This window comes from Lepisosteus oculatus, chromosome 3, assembly GCF_040954835.1.
Source record: "Lepisosteus oculatus isolate fLepOcu1 chromosome 3, fLepOcu1.hap2, whole genome shotgun sequence".
Lineage (NCBI taxonomy): Eukaryota > Metazoa > Chordata > Actinopteri > Semionotiformes > Lepisosteidae > Lepisosteus > Lepisosteus oculatus.
In genome coordinates this window covers 7,592,524-7,611,492 of record NC_090698.1, presented here as the reverse complement: position 1 = coordinate 7,611,492, position 18,969 = coordinate 7,592,524, and the positions used below count along the sequence as shown (strand labels likewise).

The 18,969-nt window shown below is 50.5% G+C and overlaps 1 protein-coding gene across 4 annotated transcripts; it reads right to left on the bottom strand.

The window, feature by feature from the left end:
- Positions 1–704: 704 nt before the first annotated feature.
- LOC107076618 (low density lipoprotein receptor adapter protein 1-A) lies at positions 705–18,264 on the bottom strand. Of its 4 annotated transcripts, XM_015340801.2 has the most exons (4): positions 18,183–18,264; positions 8,799–8,988; positions 4,120–4,861; positions 705–3,588 (listed from the first exon to the last, which is right to left on the bottom strand). In XM_015340801.2, exons 3-4 carry the CDS (start codon positions 4,715–4,717, stop codon positions 3,431–3,433), a joined length of 756 nt encoding a protein of 251 aa, XP_015196287.2. In that variant the 5' UTR covers positions 4,718–4,861; positions 8,799–8,988; positions 18,183–18,264; the 3' UTR covers positions 705–3,430. The 4 variants fall into 4 exon arrangements, with proteins under 4 accessions (XP_015196287.2, XP_015196286.2, XP_015196290.2 ...); XM_015340800.2 differs by lacking the exon at positions 18,183–18,264 and having other exon boundaries at positions 8,799–9,351; XM_015340804.2 differs by lacking the exon at positions 18,183–18,264 and having other exon boundaries at positions 705–3,584; positions 8,799–9,351.
- Positions 18,265–18,969: the final 705 nt, after the last annotated feature.

The window sequence follows — 18,969 nt, the reverse complement described above, 5'->3', positions numbered from 1 at the left end:
CAGGGGAGTCAACACTGATCAGATCGAAATGGCCGATCAGACAGCACCTTCACAGAAACCCCGTGCAGAGTCTGTCTTTCAGTGTGTATGTCGTAGCCTGCCACTGTATCACCCTGCAACTCACAGCTGCCAAGCTGCTGAAGCTCAGTAGGTGTGAGCCTGGCCAGTAACTGGATGGGAGACCTCCTAGGAAAGCTGAGGTTGCTGCTGGGCCAGCAGGGGACGCTCACCCTGTGGTCTGTGTGGGTCCTAGTGCCCCTGTAAAGTGAGGGAGACAATATACTGTCAAAAGGTGCCGTCCTTCGGATGAGACATAAAACCGAGGTCTTGACTCTCTTTAGTCATTTAAAATCCTGGGGCATTTCTTGAAAAAAGTAGGGTGTTACCTCAGTGCCCTGGCCAATTTTTCCCCAGGCCTTTACCAATCATGGCCCCCCATCTCTGAACTGGCTTCATCACTCTGTTCTCCTCCCCACCGAGAGCTGGTGTGTGGTGAGAGTACTGGTGCACTATGGCTGCTATCGCATCATCCAGGTGGGGCTGCACACTGGTGGTAGTGGAGGGGATCCCCATTACCTGTAAAGCGCTTTGAGTGGAGTGTCCAGGAAAGCGCGATATACTGTAGGTGTAAGGAAGTAATATCAGTCTCCTTGGGCAGGATCAAGTTAACTCAGCAGTGCCAAAGAAAACACTGACACAGTTACTGTATAAAATCATAAGACTTTAATATTCCATAAAATACATTCAAATATATATAAAAAAACTATTCAAAATAAAAATAACAGGTGACTTTTCTTCCCAAGAAACAGGAATCGTCCCATTTACTTAAGGATACCTTTAATACTAAATGCAAAATAAATTAAAAGACGCCTTTTCTGAACATAGTCCAGACATTGACATTGGAGAATTAAGAAATTCTTCAATTCCCCCTAAATTCAAGCTGAACCTTTCAACATAGCGTATATATGCAGTATACGTTCCCGACGGCAGGTGGCAGCACTTGGGTGATAAAACCACAGAACAAGCAGGGCATATACAATACACACAAGGAACCCGCAGTGTTTATCTTGACCAGCAGAGGTCACTGCTTTACCATCAGCTCTGAAGCAAACAGGAAAAGTTTCCAGGACTGCATTTGATGTTTTTTTTGTAACAGCAGAACTAATGACACTTCGATTATCTACCTGCCAAAGAACAGAACACTGAACAAAACACCAGAAAGAGATTTAACTGATCACTTTAGAACTTGGCATGAAATGCACATACAGACACACGTATTCAGGAATCCCCAATCCAGTGGGAGGGGAGAGCTGTTGAATTTGTTTTGGCCCGATAAGAACATGCTTGGTGCATTTTGAGGGGTCTAGAGTTTGGCACCCCATGCCGCAACGCGAGGTGGAAAGCAATGTCTCCGCCGCTCTCGACATCAAGAATCCCAACCACAGGTCCGAGCCCAGCTGTCCGCCGCGCTGGGGGTGCGGCCGGGGTTAAGGAAAGGGGGAAGCTGGCAAACAGGCCGCTGGATTTGGGAAGCGAACCGGATGAGGCGTTTCCTTAGCGGTGCCTTTCGGCCGATGAGCGGTCTCATTTGCCTGTGAGATCCCTGGAGCAGGACAGCGCCGACTGGCTCCTTGGCACACAGCCGGTCCCGATGGCCGCTGACTGGGCGTGCTCCGTTCCCTGCGGCGCCCGGGGCCGGCTGCCTCCGCCGGGCTCTCAGCCGCGTGTGGCCGAATATTCGACACCGCGAGTTCCTGTTCGAGTTCGTGGCGCGAAGCTAAAACTCCCGTCCCAGAGTCGGGCATCACGAGGGGCTCAAGTCGATTCCCGAACCCATCGCGCATGAGGAGATCACGCTACTGAAGTGTTTCCTGGAGGCGTCACTGGACTAGAGAACAGCGCCCCCTCCCCATCCCCCTCCCTCCTTCCCAGAGGCGCTTGACAGGAGAGAACGTATTGGGTTACATAACAGCAAACACTGTGGTAAGACAAGAAACAACAACAACAACAAAAAAATACCAGAACTGCTGCATTCCAGAGTGCCACCATGAACAAAAAAAAAAAAAAACAGGCCTGTCCTGAAAATAACTGAACTTGTGCCCAACTGCTTTGGTCAAGAAGCCAAAGATAAATGTTTTTTAAAAGCTGCCAGGGTACATTCTGTGATTCTTTGAGGAGGGGAGATTTAATTATTATTATTTTTTTTTTTTTGAGAATTCCACTTTGTGCACTTCAGAGCGCCCTCGCCCTCCCCCACACACATGCGCGAAGGGCCAAGGGTTTTGGGGGGGTCAGAGAGGAGGAGGTAATGACAATGCGTCAGTTCCACAGAGCTATTCCCTGTACCCCGCCTTCTGCCTCGCTCCCTACAAGACGGTCCTGTCTGAGGGAGGATGGGGGCTGCGCTCAAGACGGGCTGTGACCTTCATTGACCGTTTCAACGAACTTATACGTTTCGACTAAGTCTATCGGTTGTAGCTTCGGAAAGACAAGCGGTGAAGAAAGAGAGGGGCCTGAACATCGAACATCAAACGTGCGCTTGAGGTGCCCGTGGGGCGGCTCTGAACATCACGGGCAGATTAACGGGTGATTCGGGTTTTTTTTTTAAAAGCTACCCACGGAGCCGTTTGTTATTCACGAAACGGAAACTCTGGGGAACTGCGCGTCAGTGGGGCAAGGCGCCATGAGGCGGCGCACTCCGGCCGGACAGCACGGTGCTGCATCGGGCCCCGACAGCGGGAGAACTGCGTTAGTCGTCTCTCCCAGCAGCTCTAAAACACGCCACAGACATTGCACGAGCGGGGAAGCCTGTGGAGACGAAACGCGCGAGGAATGGCAGCAAGCCCCGACGTGCACCAGGAGCTCGCGAGCGAACTGTCGAGCCCCCTCACCCAAGGAAAAAGAGGGGGGCACCCACACTGGCGGCTGTAGAACGAGCAGCTGTAACAGGACGTGTGGAGACCGGCAGACCCCCGGGGCTTTCCCAAAGAAAGCGACAGGAAAGTGAACTGGATCCAGCGACTCCATTTCGATAGAGGTTCCGGCGGTGTCTGGGACACGGGACTTCTCGGGGAGGACGGAAAGGGACCCCAGAGTTTCCCTCTCTCTCTCTCACTCCATCTTCCCGAGGAGATCGGAGATCCGTTTTGGTTTGGGGCACCGTACCTCTATTTATCCTCCTCTCCCCCGTCCCAGAAACACAGACCAACTTGCGTTTGTAGCTTTAACACTCGGCGTAAAAACAATATGGAGAGAAAACAAAATGTAAAATTCTTTTTTTTAAAAAAAAAAAAAGCTTGTCCCACAAAGTCAGGCAGAGGTGACTGGAGGCGTTTGTGTGTGAACTGTGCAGGTGTCCACGGCTCTTCCGGCTCCCCGTCCATCCCTCTCGGCGCCTCCCGCCCACCCCCCCTCCAGTCCCACCGGTCACTCAGCTGCGGGCGACCAGCGCCACCCCGAGGCGGTGGGCGCCAGGCCCGTGCCGGCCTCGCCTCACGTCCAGGAGCGCCGGTCTCCCGCCGCCATCTTCCTGGCGAAGGCTTTGAAGGGCGTGTGCGAGGCCTGGGTCCTCTTCTTCCAGCGAACTGGCTTCACAGAAAGGAAAGCAGCTCAGTGGCATCGACGTGGGCAGCCCTGGCACAGCGAATCCCTGCGCCGGACAGTTAACGAGTCCCTAGCTCAGTCACTGGACCGGACAGGCTCTGCTGGCTTCCTCTAAGCTTACTCCTGAATGGACGGCTCGGCTGAGCTGGTGCCTGGCTTTGTCAAGATTAGGCAATTTTTGCCCCTGGTCCATGATGCCAGTACAGATAAAGAGAATGGGAGGCTCTGCAGGTATTCAAACTCAATCATTAGCATTAAAAACATCATGGAATTCTCCCTCCTCTTAAGGGCTGGTGCTGCCCATCCCAGATCTGCAATACGCTGCCCTGGATGTTTGGAACATAACCCTCACAGGTAAGAGGCCATTCAGTAGTCTGATTGGTCTTAATGGAAAGAGTTATTCTAGCAAAATCACTTTCAATCAGCTCTGCCTGCCTGCCTGCCTTTCCAGAACTAGGGATACCCATTTCCTTGCTCAATCCCATGCACATTCAGTCTCTCCTCATGCCCACTCACCTTTCCCGAAGTTTGCTGGCAGCGTGGAGCTCCTCCCATCAGGGGGCGGGGTCGCTGGAGACCCCGCCCCATCGGCCCCTCCCTCCTGGGCAGTGGCCAATGGCGCCGCTCCCTCCGCCTCCTGCCAGTCACACAGCGCCTTCTGGAAGGACTTGGCCAGGCAGGCCGTCATGTCTCGCGCCCGTTCGGCCCGGCTGCACCAGAAGACGCGGCACTGCAGCTGCTGGGCCCGGTGCTTGCAGATGTAGAGGAAGACGTTGGGGTGGGTGGTGTCGGCGGCGCAGTAGGCGATGTCCTGCAGGTAGGTCTTGGTCAGCTGCCGGCCGGTGGAGATCTCCTTCACCTCCACGTAGCGCGGGCGCACCACCAGCGCGTGGTCCTTCCCCATCTTGCCCGGCGCCCCCTCCAGCAGCCGCGCGATGGCCTCCTCGGCCTGCTCCAGGTCCAGGGAGTAGATCTTCTCCATGCCCAGGTAGTGCACCTTGAAGAGCGGGTCTCCGTGCGACAGGCTCTCAGTCCGGTCGCGGCCGAACTTGCGGCGCAGGGCGGCGGGGGAGTTGCGCAGGGTGCGCATCAGCTGCAGGGGTCCGAGGGCCATGACCGCGAGCCTCGACGACCGGGGCTCCGAGGAAATCAGCCGCGGCAAGCGAACGGCCTTCGACGCGGCAGGCGCCCTGCGTCCTGGGCCGTTTCTCCGGCTCCGCCGGCGACAGGCCCTCTCTCATTCACAGGGGCTGGACGACTGGGGGGGAGAAAAGGAGAAAGACCATCAGGTGTCAGAAAGATCGTCTTGAGCAGCGCACGCAAAAATAAGCCAGCACCCGATTCCAAACCGAATCCAGATCGTTACGTTCGAACCGGCACACCAATCTGGGAAACTCCGTTGGTTTTCCTTGCCTCACTACGCACAGGCCCTAGCAGCTGTGGAAATAAGACTCCGCTTGGAGAGCTCTCGAAGAGAACACGTGCAGGTTTCATTCTTTTGGTTTCAGCCCGGGCACGAGGAAAGAGCACGGAAAGTGTTTACTGGCGTCTGTTACTGGGCTACAGAAAGGAGAGCTGCTGGCACGCAGGGGGGTTAGAGAAGGAGAGTCGGTCGGACTCTCGGGGCTGGGGTGACCACACGGGCCGGGGAGCAGGCTTCTCCATTCAGACACAGAGTGTACCGGCAGCAAGAGCACAGTTAATACAGCACAGGCCCCTGCGAACATTAACCAGGCGGACCGAGGCGCCTTGTCCACACATTCCAGGAGGAGGAGGTGGAGAAGGGCAGAGGTCATCAAGAACAGCGCTCTCTAGATCGCTCCACACATTTCCGCATTCGGAAATCCCCTGTGGAGGCCCGGTCACATTCCCCGACCGCCCCGATCCAAGTCCACAGGGGGATCTGCGGAGAGCAAAGGGATCTTCACGGTTGCACCCCACCTCCGCTCCCGCTGAGAGGGCCGGACTCCCAGAGGTTCTGGGACTGGACCAGGATCACTGGTCAAAATCAGATCTTCCAGCTGCTGTTCAGCCGGGATACGATTGCGACCCCAAAACCACAAGCAGTAGGACTTTTTATCCAAACGATTCATTCAAATAAATAACTAACATGAAAAGTGACATGGTGGCATTCTCTCTTCTCTTAAGATCTGCAATATGCTGGCCTGGACGTTCGGAACAGAACCCTCACAGCTACAACAGCACATCCTGACGTTCTTTTCCAGATGGGGATCAGATTTTATATCTGTATCAGCCCTATTTGCAGTATGTGTTCTGTACAAACTGTACAGCAACAACAGCTTTCTTCTGCCTGTTCCCCTGCATTCCTTGTTTGTCTTCGCTTTCTATTCGATACATGAATTCCAGTACTGGACGCCTCCTCTTCTGCAAATGGAACAATAGTTAGGCGATCGCCTCCCCCACTCTTCTTCCTCCCTTGCAGGAAACACCTTTATGCAGCTTGGCCTATTTTTTCCCCCTGAAGGCGCGGATCCGGGCCCAGCGCTGTGTGCGGAATTGCCGCGGCACACAGACACCCTGCAGAACGCAGGAGCGCAGCCACGTCGTGCAGCCCAGCAAACGTGCAGCCCTCCTCGCGTGCTTTTGCCGAGCCGAGCCGCTCGGATGTTTCTCCAACGGCAGGATCGGCGTTCAGAGACACAGCGTTCCACATTCCGGTTTTGTCGCATTTTTGGCGACGCTGCCCTCTGTGCTGGGTTCAGCTGGAATTCGGCCTTTTTGTTTCACTTCTCGTTCCTCGCAGACGTTCAACTCCTCCAGCTGAACTCCCTGAACCCAGCTCGCGGTTTCTCCCCAAGTCATCCTGACTCGCACCTGTGCTTCTGGCGTGAAGGCCATTTTGGACATGCCGTTCTTAACCTTGGAGGGGAGGGATTGCAATTTCCATCCTAGTGTTCCGATTCCAGGAGATACTCGCTGTCCCCAGGATTTGCACTGATGAACGTAGAAAGCAGGGGATCTCTGTTTTCCCCCTGTTTTGATGACCTTTTAGTAAACGCTTCTAAAAGGGTTTTTTTTTTTCCCCCAGTGACAAACGTCCGATTTAATAATTGCATGCCTTTTTCTTTCGGCTGAAGGGTCGCTGGATTATTGCCAAGGCGACAAAGAAAACGGCGCCTGCTGTTGCATACGTCAAACACTAGGTGGCGTCAAAACAAGTTGGCTTTTTAAAACATTTTTTCGAAAAACGCGAAGGCAGGCCCATCACAGCAGGAATGTACAATTGTGGCAGCAGCCGTTGGGAAATGATGAAAGCGTTCGCAAAAACAGCCTTTCGAGAGTTTTCCTTTGTACACCCTCTTCAGCTGTTTGTTTTCCGAGGGCGGCGGCGGCGGCGGGGTTCAGTGCCAGATTAAAGAAAACACTGCCCGTCTGCTCGCTTGGGGCACTGGTCCCCAGGCCTAGTCCTGCGGGGAGTTTTCTATCTTCTCAGGTTTTTGCTCCACCCGATTGCTGAATCGCAGGTTGATTCGATTCTCATTTTCTGTCGAAGGGCGAATGTAAAAATTTGCGCTCAGCGCTGAAAAAGGCGAAAGGGTTGGTAAGTGGTGTTGAAGCAACAGTCATGTTTGTCAGAGCTGCCCTCTTTCTCACAGTGACCCAGCCAGAAAGTGTCCACCTGAACTCAGCCAGGAGAAAACTCCCCCCTCTTCTTGACAGAAGAATCTGATACATTGTCCATTCCCGAATGTATCTCGGCCTGTCACAAACTGGTCAGCTACTAAGAGCTGTTTAGACAGAAACAAGGAAGTTAAGGAGAGGGCATTACATTCTATATGCATGGGCTGCTGGACATAATCAGCCTTCTTGGAACTCAAGTCTGAACAAGCATGCCGACCAGTTACATGCACCAATTAGAACCGGAGATTAGGGGATAAAGTGGCGGGAAAACCGGGACCTGCACGGAGAGTATTGGAGCAAACGTGACTAGTATCTTGTCAGCAGATTTTTTACCAATAAAAGACGCCACAATTTTTAGACAAGCAGCAAAAGGAAAAAAAGGAAGGATAAAAGAATACGTTGCGCAGCGCAAATAAGGTATACTCATTACGATATAAATCGGGTTTATTGTAGGAGGGCACGTCCGCTGTTGATCTGGAGCAGCGATCCGGCGAGTCACAGACCGGTCCTGCATGCAAATGCGTATGGGAGGCTTGTAGAATTCCACTGAATGTCAGGACACCGACTTCCTCACGGCGTTCGTTTCTGGGAGCTACAATGACTCTCCGCTGCGGATTTTAATGGCGAGACAAATGTCAAGGCGCTTTTAAGCGACCATTACAAGGCGTTTAAATTGGTATCCACTGGAGGATTCGAGTAGAAAGCTTCGAGTGTTGCACCGGCGGAAGGAAAAAAGGGGGGGCTCATTTACAGTACTCTCAGCCCAAGAGGCTTTCTGGAAATACCAGTTATGTAAAACTGTGTCGAGGCAGCCAAGCAAGGACCCCGGACCCCGAGTTAGAGGAAACTTAGAGGAAGCGTGTTCGATTAAAAGAAGTGGTGTGCGTTTTGTATCTCTATGGCTCCTGCCACGAAGCAGGCAGCAATCGGAAAGATGTCGGAGCGGGTGTTATAGAGCTAGCTGTCACAGTCGTCGTTAAACCCACCGAGCAAGCGGACTTCTCGACAAAGAGATAAGAACACGTCAAAATGTCGATTTGATACATTCATTTGGAAAGCGGAACAAGAGTTCTTAGTATTCCACCGTGTTTCCATCGAGGGTCGGGTCGTTTTTTACGCCAGTCATCGACAGAACACGACCCCACAGCTTTTTGGATTTAGAAGGTGAAGTTACCGAGGCTCTCAAGAAAGTAGGAAATTAACAGTCGAACCGGTCCCGCTTGCAGTGCGCTAACAAATGTGGCCAGATCGCTGTGTGCAGGGAAGTATTTGAATCCGCGCTTGCTGTCCGGTACTAAACATACGGTTAAAAGCTCCCATCGGCATTCAGCCTGGTTGTCTCTTTTATCCAAAGCGAATTGCATTTGTACTCACACAGCAGCTGTGTCATTCCTGAAGCAATCGGTGTCAGGTACTTTGCTCAGCGGTCCAACAGCTGCTGGCATGCGCGCACTTGAATAAATAAACTGCACGACTAAATGCGCAGCTCAAGCCACAAACGTGTAAGCGTTTTTATTTAGCGAGTGGACGTAGTGAAATAAATTTGCTCTTACCTGCGGCCGGTGCGTCAGCAACGCGCGTCCGCGTGCGGCGTGCTGCTCTGCCTGTCGGATTGGCCGTCACGCCGGTGGAGCGAGGCAGTCTCTCTCTCTGCAGTTCAGCTCGTAGCCCCGCTTTTAAATTCCAAACCCAAGTGTTAGGGAAAACGCACACCGTCCCCCTTCAGGGCCGAGACAAAAATTCCTGAAAGGGCAAGCACAAACAAAGCATAAACCCTCTAAAATTCCCTGTCAGGAGCAGAGAAATAACCACATTGCCGGTGGTGTGCGTTGGTTTTTATTCCAGGCACGGGTGATGGAAAAAAAAATAAAAAATAAATGTAAAATGTAAAACGGTGCAGGGGAAGCCCAGTTAAACCGTCGCTCCCGGTGGTATTGTGTCTCAGGTGTCCAGCTTCAGTCAAGTGCTCCGCCGCCTGCGTTCTTAAACCGTGAAGTGAGTCTGGGAGGCAGGGAGCGCATCGCATTGTGGTTGTGAGAGTCGTGTCCGTCCCGCACGCAGCTTTTGTGTGTGGGCACGCCCCGGCAGAGCCAGCGTGTTTATCTCCTGGAGGAAGAACGGCAGGTGATGTGTTTTTTTTTATTTTGAGACGCCATCCGAGAGGACACGGCGTGCTGAGTGACACATTATACAAATGAGCTTCCCAGGAGATAAGGAACTGCTACAGTCTGGCTTGATCAAAGTCCGGCCCGCGTTATGTACAGACACAAACCACCTCTCGGTGGTTTGGTTTTTGTAATTTATAACTTTAAGTTGAAAACAAGTCTTCGATACGCTTTTGGAGACGTGGAAAAGCAGCATGAAACCCAGCGTTCCCCCAGCATGAAACTTTCCTCCTTGCTCATCTTTAAAACTTCTGTTTAGTTAACGCTGCATTTTTTGAACAAAATTATAAACTGTTCAGGTTTTGTTCAGTCATTGTTCTAGTTTTTCGGAATGTGTATGCGTTACTTGACCCTTCTGTGTTTAGAGAACAGTGTGAAAAGCGATAACATCGTGGAACACAGTGTGCACAATGGCCTGTAGCCAAAAGTATCATTTTCCCTCAATTTTCATAATCAACAACTGCCCAGCAAACTGCTCACACATGACTGGACTGTGGACACTTTTAGAGCCACTGCTGTCCCTCTCCTCTCCCTCTCCTCTCACACTCACCCTGAATTCACCAGCGCACACACACTCTGTCACAACCGACTGTACTGTAGACACTAAGAACGCCATTTCTGTCTCAAATTTTCAACTAGCTTGTGAATCAAAATCAATGTAGTCTTCTATATCTACTAGCGCACCATCCCACACTGTTATCAGAGCTGAGGTACGTTCCCCCAAAATCACATAGAGCCCTGTGAGCCGTAACAGCTGACGGCACTTGAGAAATCCGTGAGGGAGTTAACGCTACTTCCAAACGGACTTTGCCATGTCCAAAATAATACTAAGGCTTCCAGTCTCCCTAAAGGAAGACTAAATGCTTACATGTGTGCGAGGAGCTGAGAGCACAGGCTCGGCACCATGTTTTGTTTGGGTTGTACCCAAGCATTGCGGTCTGGCTCCTGGTCTCTCTGGGGCCTCCAGAGAGTCAGTGGCAGAGTCAGTCACCATGACGACGTTGCTTGGCAACTCCTCACGCCCCCGTGCCCCACACCTCCTCTGCTGCTAGCCAGACAGCACACGCCATCTTCCCAGCCTGCTTCAGTCCACCGAGCCCCAGAATAAACCCAGGGCACTCGGTCTGTCCCCCGAGACATGGCTCCTCTGGAGAGTGCAGTAGCAGACGTGGCCTTGCTGGGTCATGCATGGGCCTTTGTTTTCAGTTAATTAGTGTGCAAGCTTCCCTGCCTCCTCATCTTCTTCCTCCTTTGCCTCGTCATCATCTTCTGTGCATCATCACCACCCCCTCCTTCTTCCTGCTGTGTCAGTGATGACGGCTTCTCTTTCCACAGGGTTTCCAGCCATGGTCTCAGAGACGCTCATTGTCCTTCCTCCTGAGCTCTGGGCGAGTAAGTGGGCTGCCCGGTCAGCTGCTTCATTAGGAACAGTGACCAGGTTGCCTGGGTCAGTGCTCACTGACCATTGAAGTGTCTGTCAAACCTGAGGTCCCTGGCTTTCCAGGACCAGCACTGGACACCACTGGCTTGCAACACACAGAAGGTTTTTTGTGTATTGTTGACATGGGTATGCCTTTAAAGCTTCTTTTGCAAAGTTTTTTTTAACATGATTACAATGGTGGTCGGCCATTTGTCTAAAAACTTGTGGTGCCCCCATCAAAACAACCAAACGTTTAAACCTTGAATATATATCCTAAACTATTTTACCTCTGCTCCATTTTTAGTGGAAATTCAAGCCCATATCACGCAGTTTAAAGGAAGTGTATAAGACCAGACTTATCTCAGTGCTTTGAGAGCAGTCTTCTCGTGGAAAGAGAAGCCACATTTAAGAAGCAGGAATCCTTTGCAGTGCACAGTCCTGTTTACCATGGCCTGCTCTGTTGCAGAGCCCGGATTTGAAGCCAGTTAATGAGGGATTCCAGCTCTGTGTGTGAGCCAACGTTCGTCAGCTGTGAGCAAACCTGCCCTTCATGCTGCAGAGTTATGGGTCTTAAAAGGGCTGCAGTTATATAACCCCAGTTCCTCTTAGCATGAGTTTGATTGCACATGTGCCTTTCTTTTTAGTTATGGGGCTCTGCCAAGGAAGGCAGACCTCCTCCCCATTCACATACACAGCCACCATGGAAAATGCTTCCTTGTATTTGATCTGAAAACACAGGATTTGTTTACAGTAAAAGCCAGGGAGGATCCTATTCCAGTACAGGCACGGCCTGATGCACACGTACACATCCCTGCAGGCACAGCACATGCCTGCTGGACACGGGATGAGGAGTGCTTCTTCCTGCTCCGACCCCAACTCCTCACCCCTCCTAGAAGAGAGGCTTCATTTTGTGTTAGGAAGCACTGAAATTAAAAGATGCTTCTCTACACAAAGAGTGGTGAGTGCATGGGGGGCACCTCAGAGCAGAGTTGTGTGTTTCTCCCTGAAGACAGTGTGGCACTTACAGTGCTGACCGCCTGTCCTACAGCGAGCGCAGTGTGCTCATGTGTATTTATTTTGAAACACGTGCAAATCCGCGTGTGTCTTTACTGCTGTGCGTCTCTGGCCTGTAAATAACCGTTTGTAAACAAACATGCACTATCTGTTGCTGGTTGGGGCAAAAAATTGTCTGGAGTTCAAAAAATAGGGTGTGGCACTCAGAACTGATCTGATACAAGCTGCTTAACTGTACAAAGTTAAGTTGCCCCCCTCCAGCTTTTAAGATTTAAAGAGTTGGAAAGCTGTAAGACTCTGACAGGCCTGTCTTTTCCACTGGACTCGCTTGCTCCTGAAATCTGTCAATCCTAGACCTGCTGTGATTGTCCTCCTCCCTCATGGACCTTCAGTGCAATGTGAGTCTTCTGGGGTGCTGGATGACTGAACTGAGTTAATGAGTGACTTCATTGACCCTAATGGCAACAGTCTCAGTCTCTGGAGAAGGAGCACTGCTGTCCATGGTCACCTGCAACACACTGGCTTGAGCTGACACCCCTGATGAATGGATGAATGGCTGAGGAATGCCAGAATTCTGGACCTCAGCAGCGTTGCAGAGCAGAGACCTGGAAACCAGGATCCGCAACCAAAGACGGGATTAAACTCAAGTGCCATTCACCAGCTTCAAGAGCTGGAGAAGCAGCTCCGATGTTCTTCATACGTTTTTTTTCCCCTAAACCGACAAGTGCTGGTATTTGCATATCTAACTGACAGTAGTTTTCAATCTTTAAGTTAAACTGGGGCCCGAACTGCTTTATGTTTAAGGTGGCACTGATGATAATAATTTCATTGCCAGTCATTGCTGCTTCTGACCTATTCTCCCCCCGGGATTCACAACACACTATTTACGTATAAACTATTCTGGTTTATTTTTAAAAGCAGGGCAGTAAGATGTAGTACCCAAGAAACAGAACCATGTTGGCAGCGTGCGGGATAAGAAATGAAGTTCAAAGGACACAAAAAGCGCTCAAGGTTGATCTATAAATCAACCAGAACCCCCTAGCTTTTAACTCTTTCGTTACACCTCGTTACATCGAGCGCTGATTTTGAACGTTAGAAGAATTTATTGTTGCCTAAATGGACTATTACAGCAAAACGGCCAGACCTCCTTCACCGTGGGGTCTGTGGTCAGATGGACTAGCGCGTTTAACTACTGCGGGGAACAGCTCGACAGTTTTCGGACAGCTGGCCTCGGGGTTCACACACGTTCAGAACCAGCGAGCACGTTACAGACGAACACTGTCGCTTCATTTTCACATTCGGATGAAAAACAGCTCCGTTTTCATAACAAGGTTAAGGTCACAAAGTGTCATCTCTCAGGGGGCACGACTGCCAGTGCACCAGAACGGGCAAAACAAACAAGAAAAAGTTTCATAAGCAAACATCAGTTCAGTTTTTTCTCTCTCTCTCTCCTCTCCTCGGCCCCTATCTCTCCGTCGCCACCGCCAGTCCCAGCGCTATCTGCTCCGACACACACGGCAGGAGAAACGGCAGCCGGCGCTGAGCCGGGAGGGTGTTTTTGTTTTTCAATTCGAATGCCCCGGGTTGTTTAGAGGGAAGAAATATCCATTCCGATGGCCTGTTCCGAAAGCGACTTTTGTCATCGGCTGTGCTGCCTTGTCACCTCCTTTGTCCGCTCCGACAGGTACTGCGACTTGCGCGCGCACGAAGCCCGAGAGAGGTTTAGAAGGGGCGTGACGTTAATCTCGTGTGCTGTCTGGAACAACAGATGACCAGTCACAGGCGTGAGGAGGCCTTTCAGCCACTTTCACCCGCTAACTGATCCGATAGCCTTCATCCAGCCGCTTCTTGGATGATCGGATTCGCAATAAACACTAACACTAGACGTCAAGTGCTTGTAAACTTGTTCTGAATCATAAAATATTACATGGTGTAATATGGTGGTTCTTAGATGTTACTGTTTTAGTAGTTAACAGAAGTTCAAATTAATGCTTGGAGACACTGAGCATCCTGGTGCCACACTGAATTGTAGTATCAAATAGTTGTGCCCGAGTGTACGACCTCCTCGCCTTTCCTTTGCAATACTGCGTAGCTCTAAGAAGGCACTGTTTCCGTATCCGAATTCGGTTGAGATAGCCAAAGCCGAAATGTAGAGAGACTTAATTACTGCAGTGTAAGGAAAACTGGCTGTTATTTTCTACATCTCTCTGCTCTCCTCCCCACTGTTAGCTGGTGTGTGGTGAGGGTACTGGCGCACTATGGCTGCTGTCGCATCATCCAGGTGGGGCTGCACACTGGGGGTGGTGGAGGGGAGTCCCCATTACCTGTAAAGCACTTTGAGTGGAGTGTCCAGAAACCCCCGAATTACAAACTGCGTTTTGATTCTACGCAAGAGGAAGTTACCGCTATCAAGAAGTGGCTTTGTGAATTGATGTTCGTGCATCGATTAACTATTCGGCTCCATTCCAGTTCTAGGCTGCAGTGACGAAATAAATAAAAAGCAATTTGAATGACACCCCCCCCGTCATTAATAACCGGCCCTGTTAAATTACCTCGAGCAGGATATCGATGATCGTGTACAGTTTGCATACACGAGCCGTCACCACCACCTCAGCAATTTCCCTACGACTTGATTACCATAATGTGGGAATTCTGCCCGTCATCGTGACTCACCTGCGCTCTCACCGTCTGCATTCCACCGGCTCTCGCGCGCAAGCTTCTGTGCGCGTCTCTTTACAGTATTCGTTTGGATACGTCTGTTTATTTAACTAAAAGAATTAATTTATCAACACCCCCAGCTCTCCAAAAGATATGTACTGTGCGAAGGCAGTCCTGTGACGAAAGGCACATGGGAGCTTTTGGACCCGTCCGGGCTTACTCGCCTATATCTGTCCCGGTACCGCAGTCTCAATTATCTGAACAGCCCGAGATAAAACGCGCCTCTCGGTGACGGGTAGTAACGGGGACAGTGGCCTTTGACCTCAGGCACGCGATTCCATTCACAGCCGCCTCGGGGACTCTCAAAACCCCTGGAAGTCCTACAGCACCCTTCACGAGCTGGGGCGGAGCAGCGGACACGAAGCGCTGAGCTCCGTGTTCGCCTGTTCTATTCGACGCGAATGGATTTTCAGTTGGGTGGGGTGGGGGGGTTGAACGAATATTTTTAGAAATCCGATAAAAGGGTGAAATGTTAAGATAAATTCCAATTCAGTAAATCGAAGTGGGTCTTTCGCGTCTTCTATTGGGTCAGCATGTCCTCAGTCCCCGGAACTAAAACGTAACAGCACCATCAGCGAAATCGAAGGTATTTCCGCAGATCGTCCACAGAAACGGACTTGTTCAATGAGGCTGATGGCAGACGGGAGGGCGACAGCAGGTTCCAGGGGTTTGTGTTGAATGGCCAGTCTCCCTAATTTTATTATTTTTATTTGCTTTGGCAACACTGATTGTACCCATCGGTCATGCTAATAAAGCACCTTGAATTGAATTGAATTGAACGATTGGGTGGTGGTCTCTGGAATTACACCCTATTACACCCTCTAGGGCTCTTTGGTCAATGAGGCCCGAACAGTTCACGCTGCCCACGCCCGAGGTCTCAAAGGCACAATTCCCCCCGCCCCTCTACCCAAAACTGGACACGGAGGTAAACAGGACAGGAAGCAGGGGAGGAGTATTAGGAGGAGTTTGGGACAGCCAGGACTGGAGAAGATGCCTGAGACTACACAGCTTGACTTCTCTGCGAGGGGCCATGCTAATCTTCTCCGTATCGTTCCAGTTGTAAAATATGTGGGACACACCTGATCACCGAGCCGAGCTTTTTTTTTTTCCAAAGAGCGGTGCTGTCTGATTTGATACCTTGGTTTTGCTGACTGGGGTCTGTGGGGTTCTTGTATGATCAGCGAGTAATAGCCCCTGATGGATAAGTCGTGTTCCGTGTTCTGTGTCAGGTAGTTACTGGAATTGTGTCAGGTGAATCGGTTTGTTCGATGGGTATATCGACAGACTGTAATAAAGTGGGATATTATGCTCTGTAGGCGTACTTGTGGTCGGGGTATACATAACGTGGTCCTGGTTTACTTTATAATTGCTTAGTGGCAATTAGTCACTTCAAAGCCCACTTTATAGCAGTTCCCCCAATTAGGGGTCACCGTTTCGTGACATTTACAGCGCATGAGAGTCTCTGTACCTCTGGAACGAATTAACTACAAACTACAGACAACACCCTGTCACCCATTAAAAAAATAAGCAGCTGCAAGGCAGAGACGCGTCGTCAGTCGGCGTGCTGGGATGTTGGAGCCGAAGCTGAAGGAAGACAATTGCAATATGTACAGGAAAAAACACGCACCCCCTCGACTTCCCCGTCTGGCCCAGAGATCAGGACAGTGAGCTACAGGTTCGGACTAACCGCCACCGACCTCCGGTTAAAAAAACGCCAGAAACGTGGAGTACAACACAACATGGACCAGCATAAACTACAGGGGGGTTTAGCTATTAGACCCACTCAAAGCACGATTAACGAGGACGACAAAGAAAAAACGGGCGCAAGAAAAACACCAAAGAGGTGGACCATCGGCGTCTTTAAAAAAACGGTTGCTATCCGGAGGCACAGACCCTGCCAACGAATGAGAAGAAGAAATAGGTGCTAAAGATAGAAAGATTCTGCAACACGACTTTTAGAAACATTTCTACTCATTTTGTGCCATATCTCCTTTCTCCTTTATTATTTTTTCATATTCGACCAGCTGTTTTAGTGGGCGCGGGTGAGAGGGTGCGCGCACCAGTGGGTTCAAAGTTTATGTGCGGCGCCTTGACTTCAACCTGCCCGACACGGTGACGTGGCCCAGACTTCCATTTAAGGTTATAAAAAAGGCAAAGCTGGCCAACTCCGTACGGTTCAGCCTGTGACCGCATTCTGGTCAATGGGCTGTACCGCAGCCAGCCTCGTACATCGTTATAAATATTCTTGCGGCGCGTTGCGTCATCTGCGCTGACTAATTTCCTTTGGGGTCTGGAGCGGTGGTGAGGTGATCGCCCGAACTTCCCGTTATAGCGTGGGTAAATTCTTCAGCGTTTCGCAGAGTAAATCACGGCCCGACCTCTGCTACTGCCAGACGTGCTGTAATCCGTCCAACATGACTGCCAGCCATAAGCTAATGCGAGGCAGAGATGTTAACAATTGCGCTGCAATTAGTCCTACCAGGGACAGACAGAACTCCACAGGATGTCCGGGTAGTCGTTATGTTTTGAGGGAGGGAAACAGTATTTAAAGCAGTCGGCGCGCAATTATATCCGCCGTATTTACAGATTTTTTGTAATTTTATTTTTGCATTCGGTGACACGTTGAATTGGATGGCAGTTTGGACAGCAGATCATATACACGTGTGTGTGTGTCGGCTGCCTTCTGAAGGAACGCGATTTCTTGCTCCGCTTCGCCGATTGTCGTTCCGGAGGACTCGGAGTTTCCAGACTCTCCGAGCTCCCCAAAAGCGCTGTCCTACTGGGGAGGAGCTTAAACACTCCGGATCGAGATTCAGCCCGGGGAAAGTCTGTCCGCTAAGCCGGCTAACTTTCTCACACGCGTGTGAAATACGCGTGTGTTGCGTATTTCGCCGTTTCTTCAGGAGAGGAACTCGTGTTTTCTCATACAAACACAGTATTTGTCGCTAGGCTGTCCTGACCGGGACCTTAGACTTCAGACAGGATGAGAACAATTCCAAGCTTCTTCCCGCGGCTTGGCTATGCCAATTTCACTTTGGCAGAGAATGAATTGGAGAAGAAAACAGAAAACCACATACTTCCAGGTAAAACCATGAACAGCCTTCGCAAAGTCAGATTTGAAACTCTATCGATTATCCTTCTACTTTTAGTGGAGACAGTGGAAAAAAAAAATCAAGTTCCCCTTCCTCAGCCATGAAGAGGGAACGCTGTCCAGATTGCTCTAGAAGTCTCCGGATTACAATATAGACATATTTACTGCCACTCCAGTGTCAGGGGGACATTACCCCTCCACACTGCTGTGACTAGAGCACAGGTCGGACTTGTTAGGGCAAACTGAACGAGCCGGCGTGGTAACACTAGCGCGCGCGTTACACACGTCTTACAGTAACCCAGCAACCTCTCATCACACTGTACCACCACCACCACAACAACAATAATAATAATGACACTTTAACACCTGAAGAAGGCTCCACAGCCGAAAAGTTGTGTTTCCTTTCTTTTCCTTTCAGCCTGGAATAAACCCGTTACCTGTTCCTTTGCATAATAATAATAATAATGACGCTCGTACAGTAGAGACACGTCATCGCGGTTTTTTTTTTTTAATGTGGGCATCATCCTACCTGTGTTTTGAGATCAGCTTTCTCCGCGCGGAGCCGAGACGCGTGGAGTCCAGAGCTGTATGCCGGTCTGAGCGAAGGACCGAGGGAGGAGGGTATAGTGGAGAGAGGGAGGCGGGGGGCAGACGGAGAGCAGGACACGTGTGTGTGTGAGAGAGAGAGAGAGGGCGGGGGGCGCCTTCATTAGGTCATGTACAGTATTTACCTAAGAAACACCAGATTCGGTTTAAAGGGCATCCTTTGTAGCCCCATGTACTGAGAATTTCTAGTCTGCAATATAATTCACAATGAGTCCGCAATATAAAGAACTGCTTTAGGGCTTCTCTGTGTCGCCGTTCAGTTCTCGCATAAACTCATTTTGGGTTCGTGCTTTTAATCATTCTCATCCCTAATTTCAGCGAAGAGGATATTATTCTAACAAGAACCCTAACTAAGAGCACTTTAGCTGTAATGTCTTAAGTGTTTTGCCGACCTCGCGTTAAAAAGCGACAAAAACGTGGAGTAAAACCACGGACCAATATAAACGACAGGAGAATTAGACCCAATTAAAGCACAATTAACGAGGAAGACAAAGACAACTGGGCGCAGGAATAACACGAAATAGTTTCCAAAGAGGTGGACCATCGTGTCGGTTTGCGCTCCGGCGCGACACTTCGGATAGAAATTCAGTCCGGGACAAGTCTGTCCCCTAAACCGGCTAACCTTTTTCACACACGTGTGAAATACAGTACGTGTTTGTTGCGTATTTCGCCATTTCTTCAGGAGAGGAACTCGTGTTTTCTCATACAAA

Excerpts from the sequence above, each read along its gene's own strand:
- LOC107076618 (XM_015340801.2), bottom strand. The coding sequence starts at position 4,717 with ATGGCCCTCGGACCCCTGCAGCTGATGCGCACCCTGCGCAACTCCCCC. Across the intron at positions 3,589-4,119 it reads GCCAGCAAACTTCGGGAAAG|CCAGTTCGCTGGAAGAAGAG; the intron begins GTGAGTGGGCAT and ends CTTTCTGTGAAG.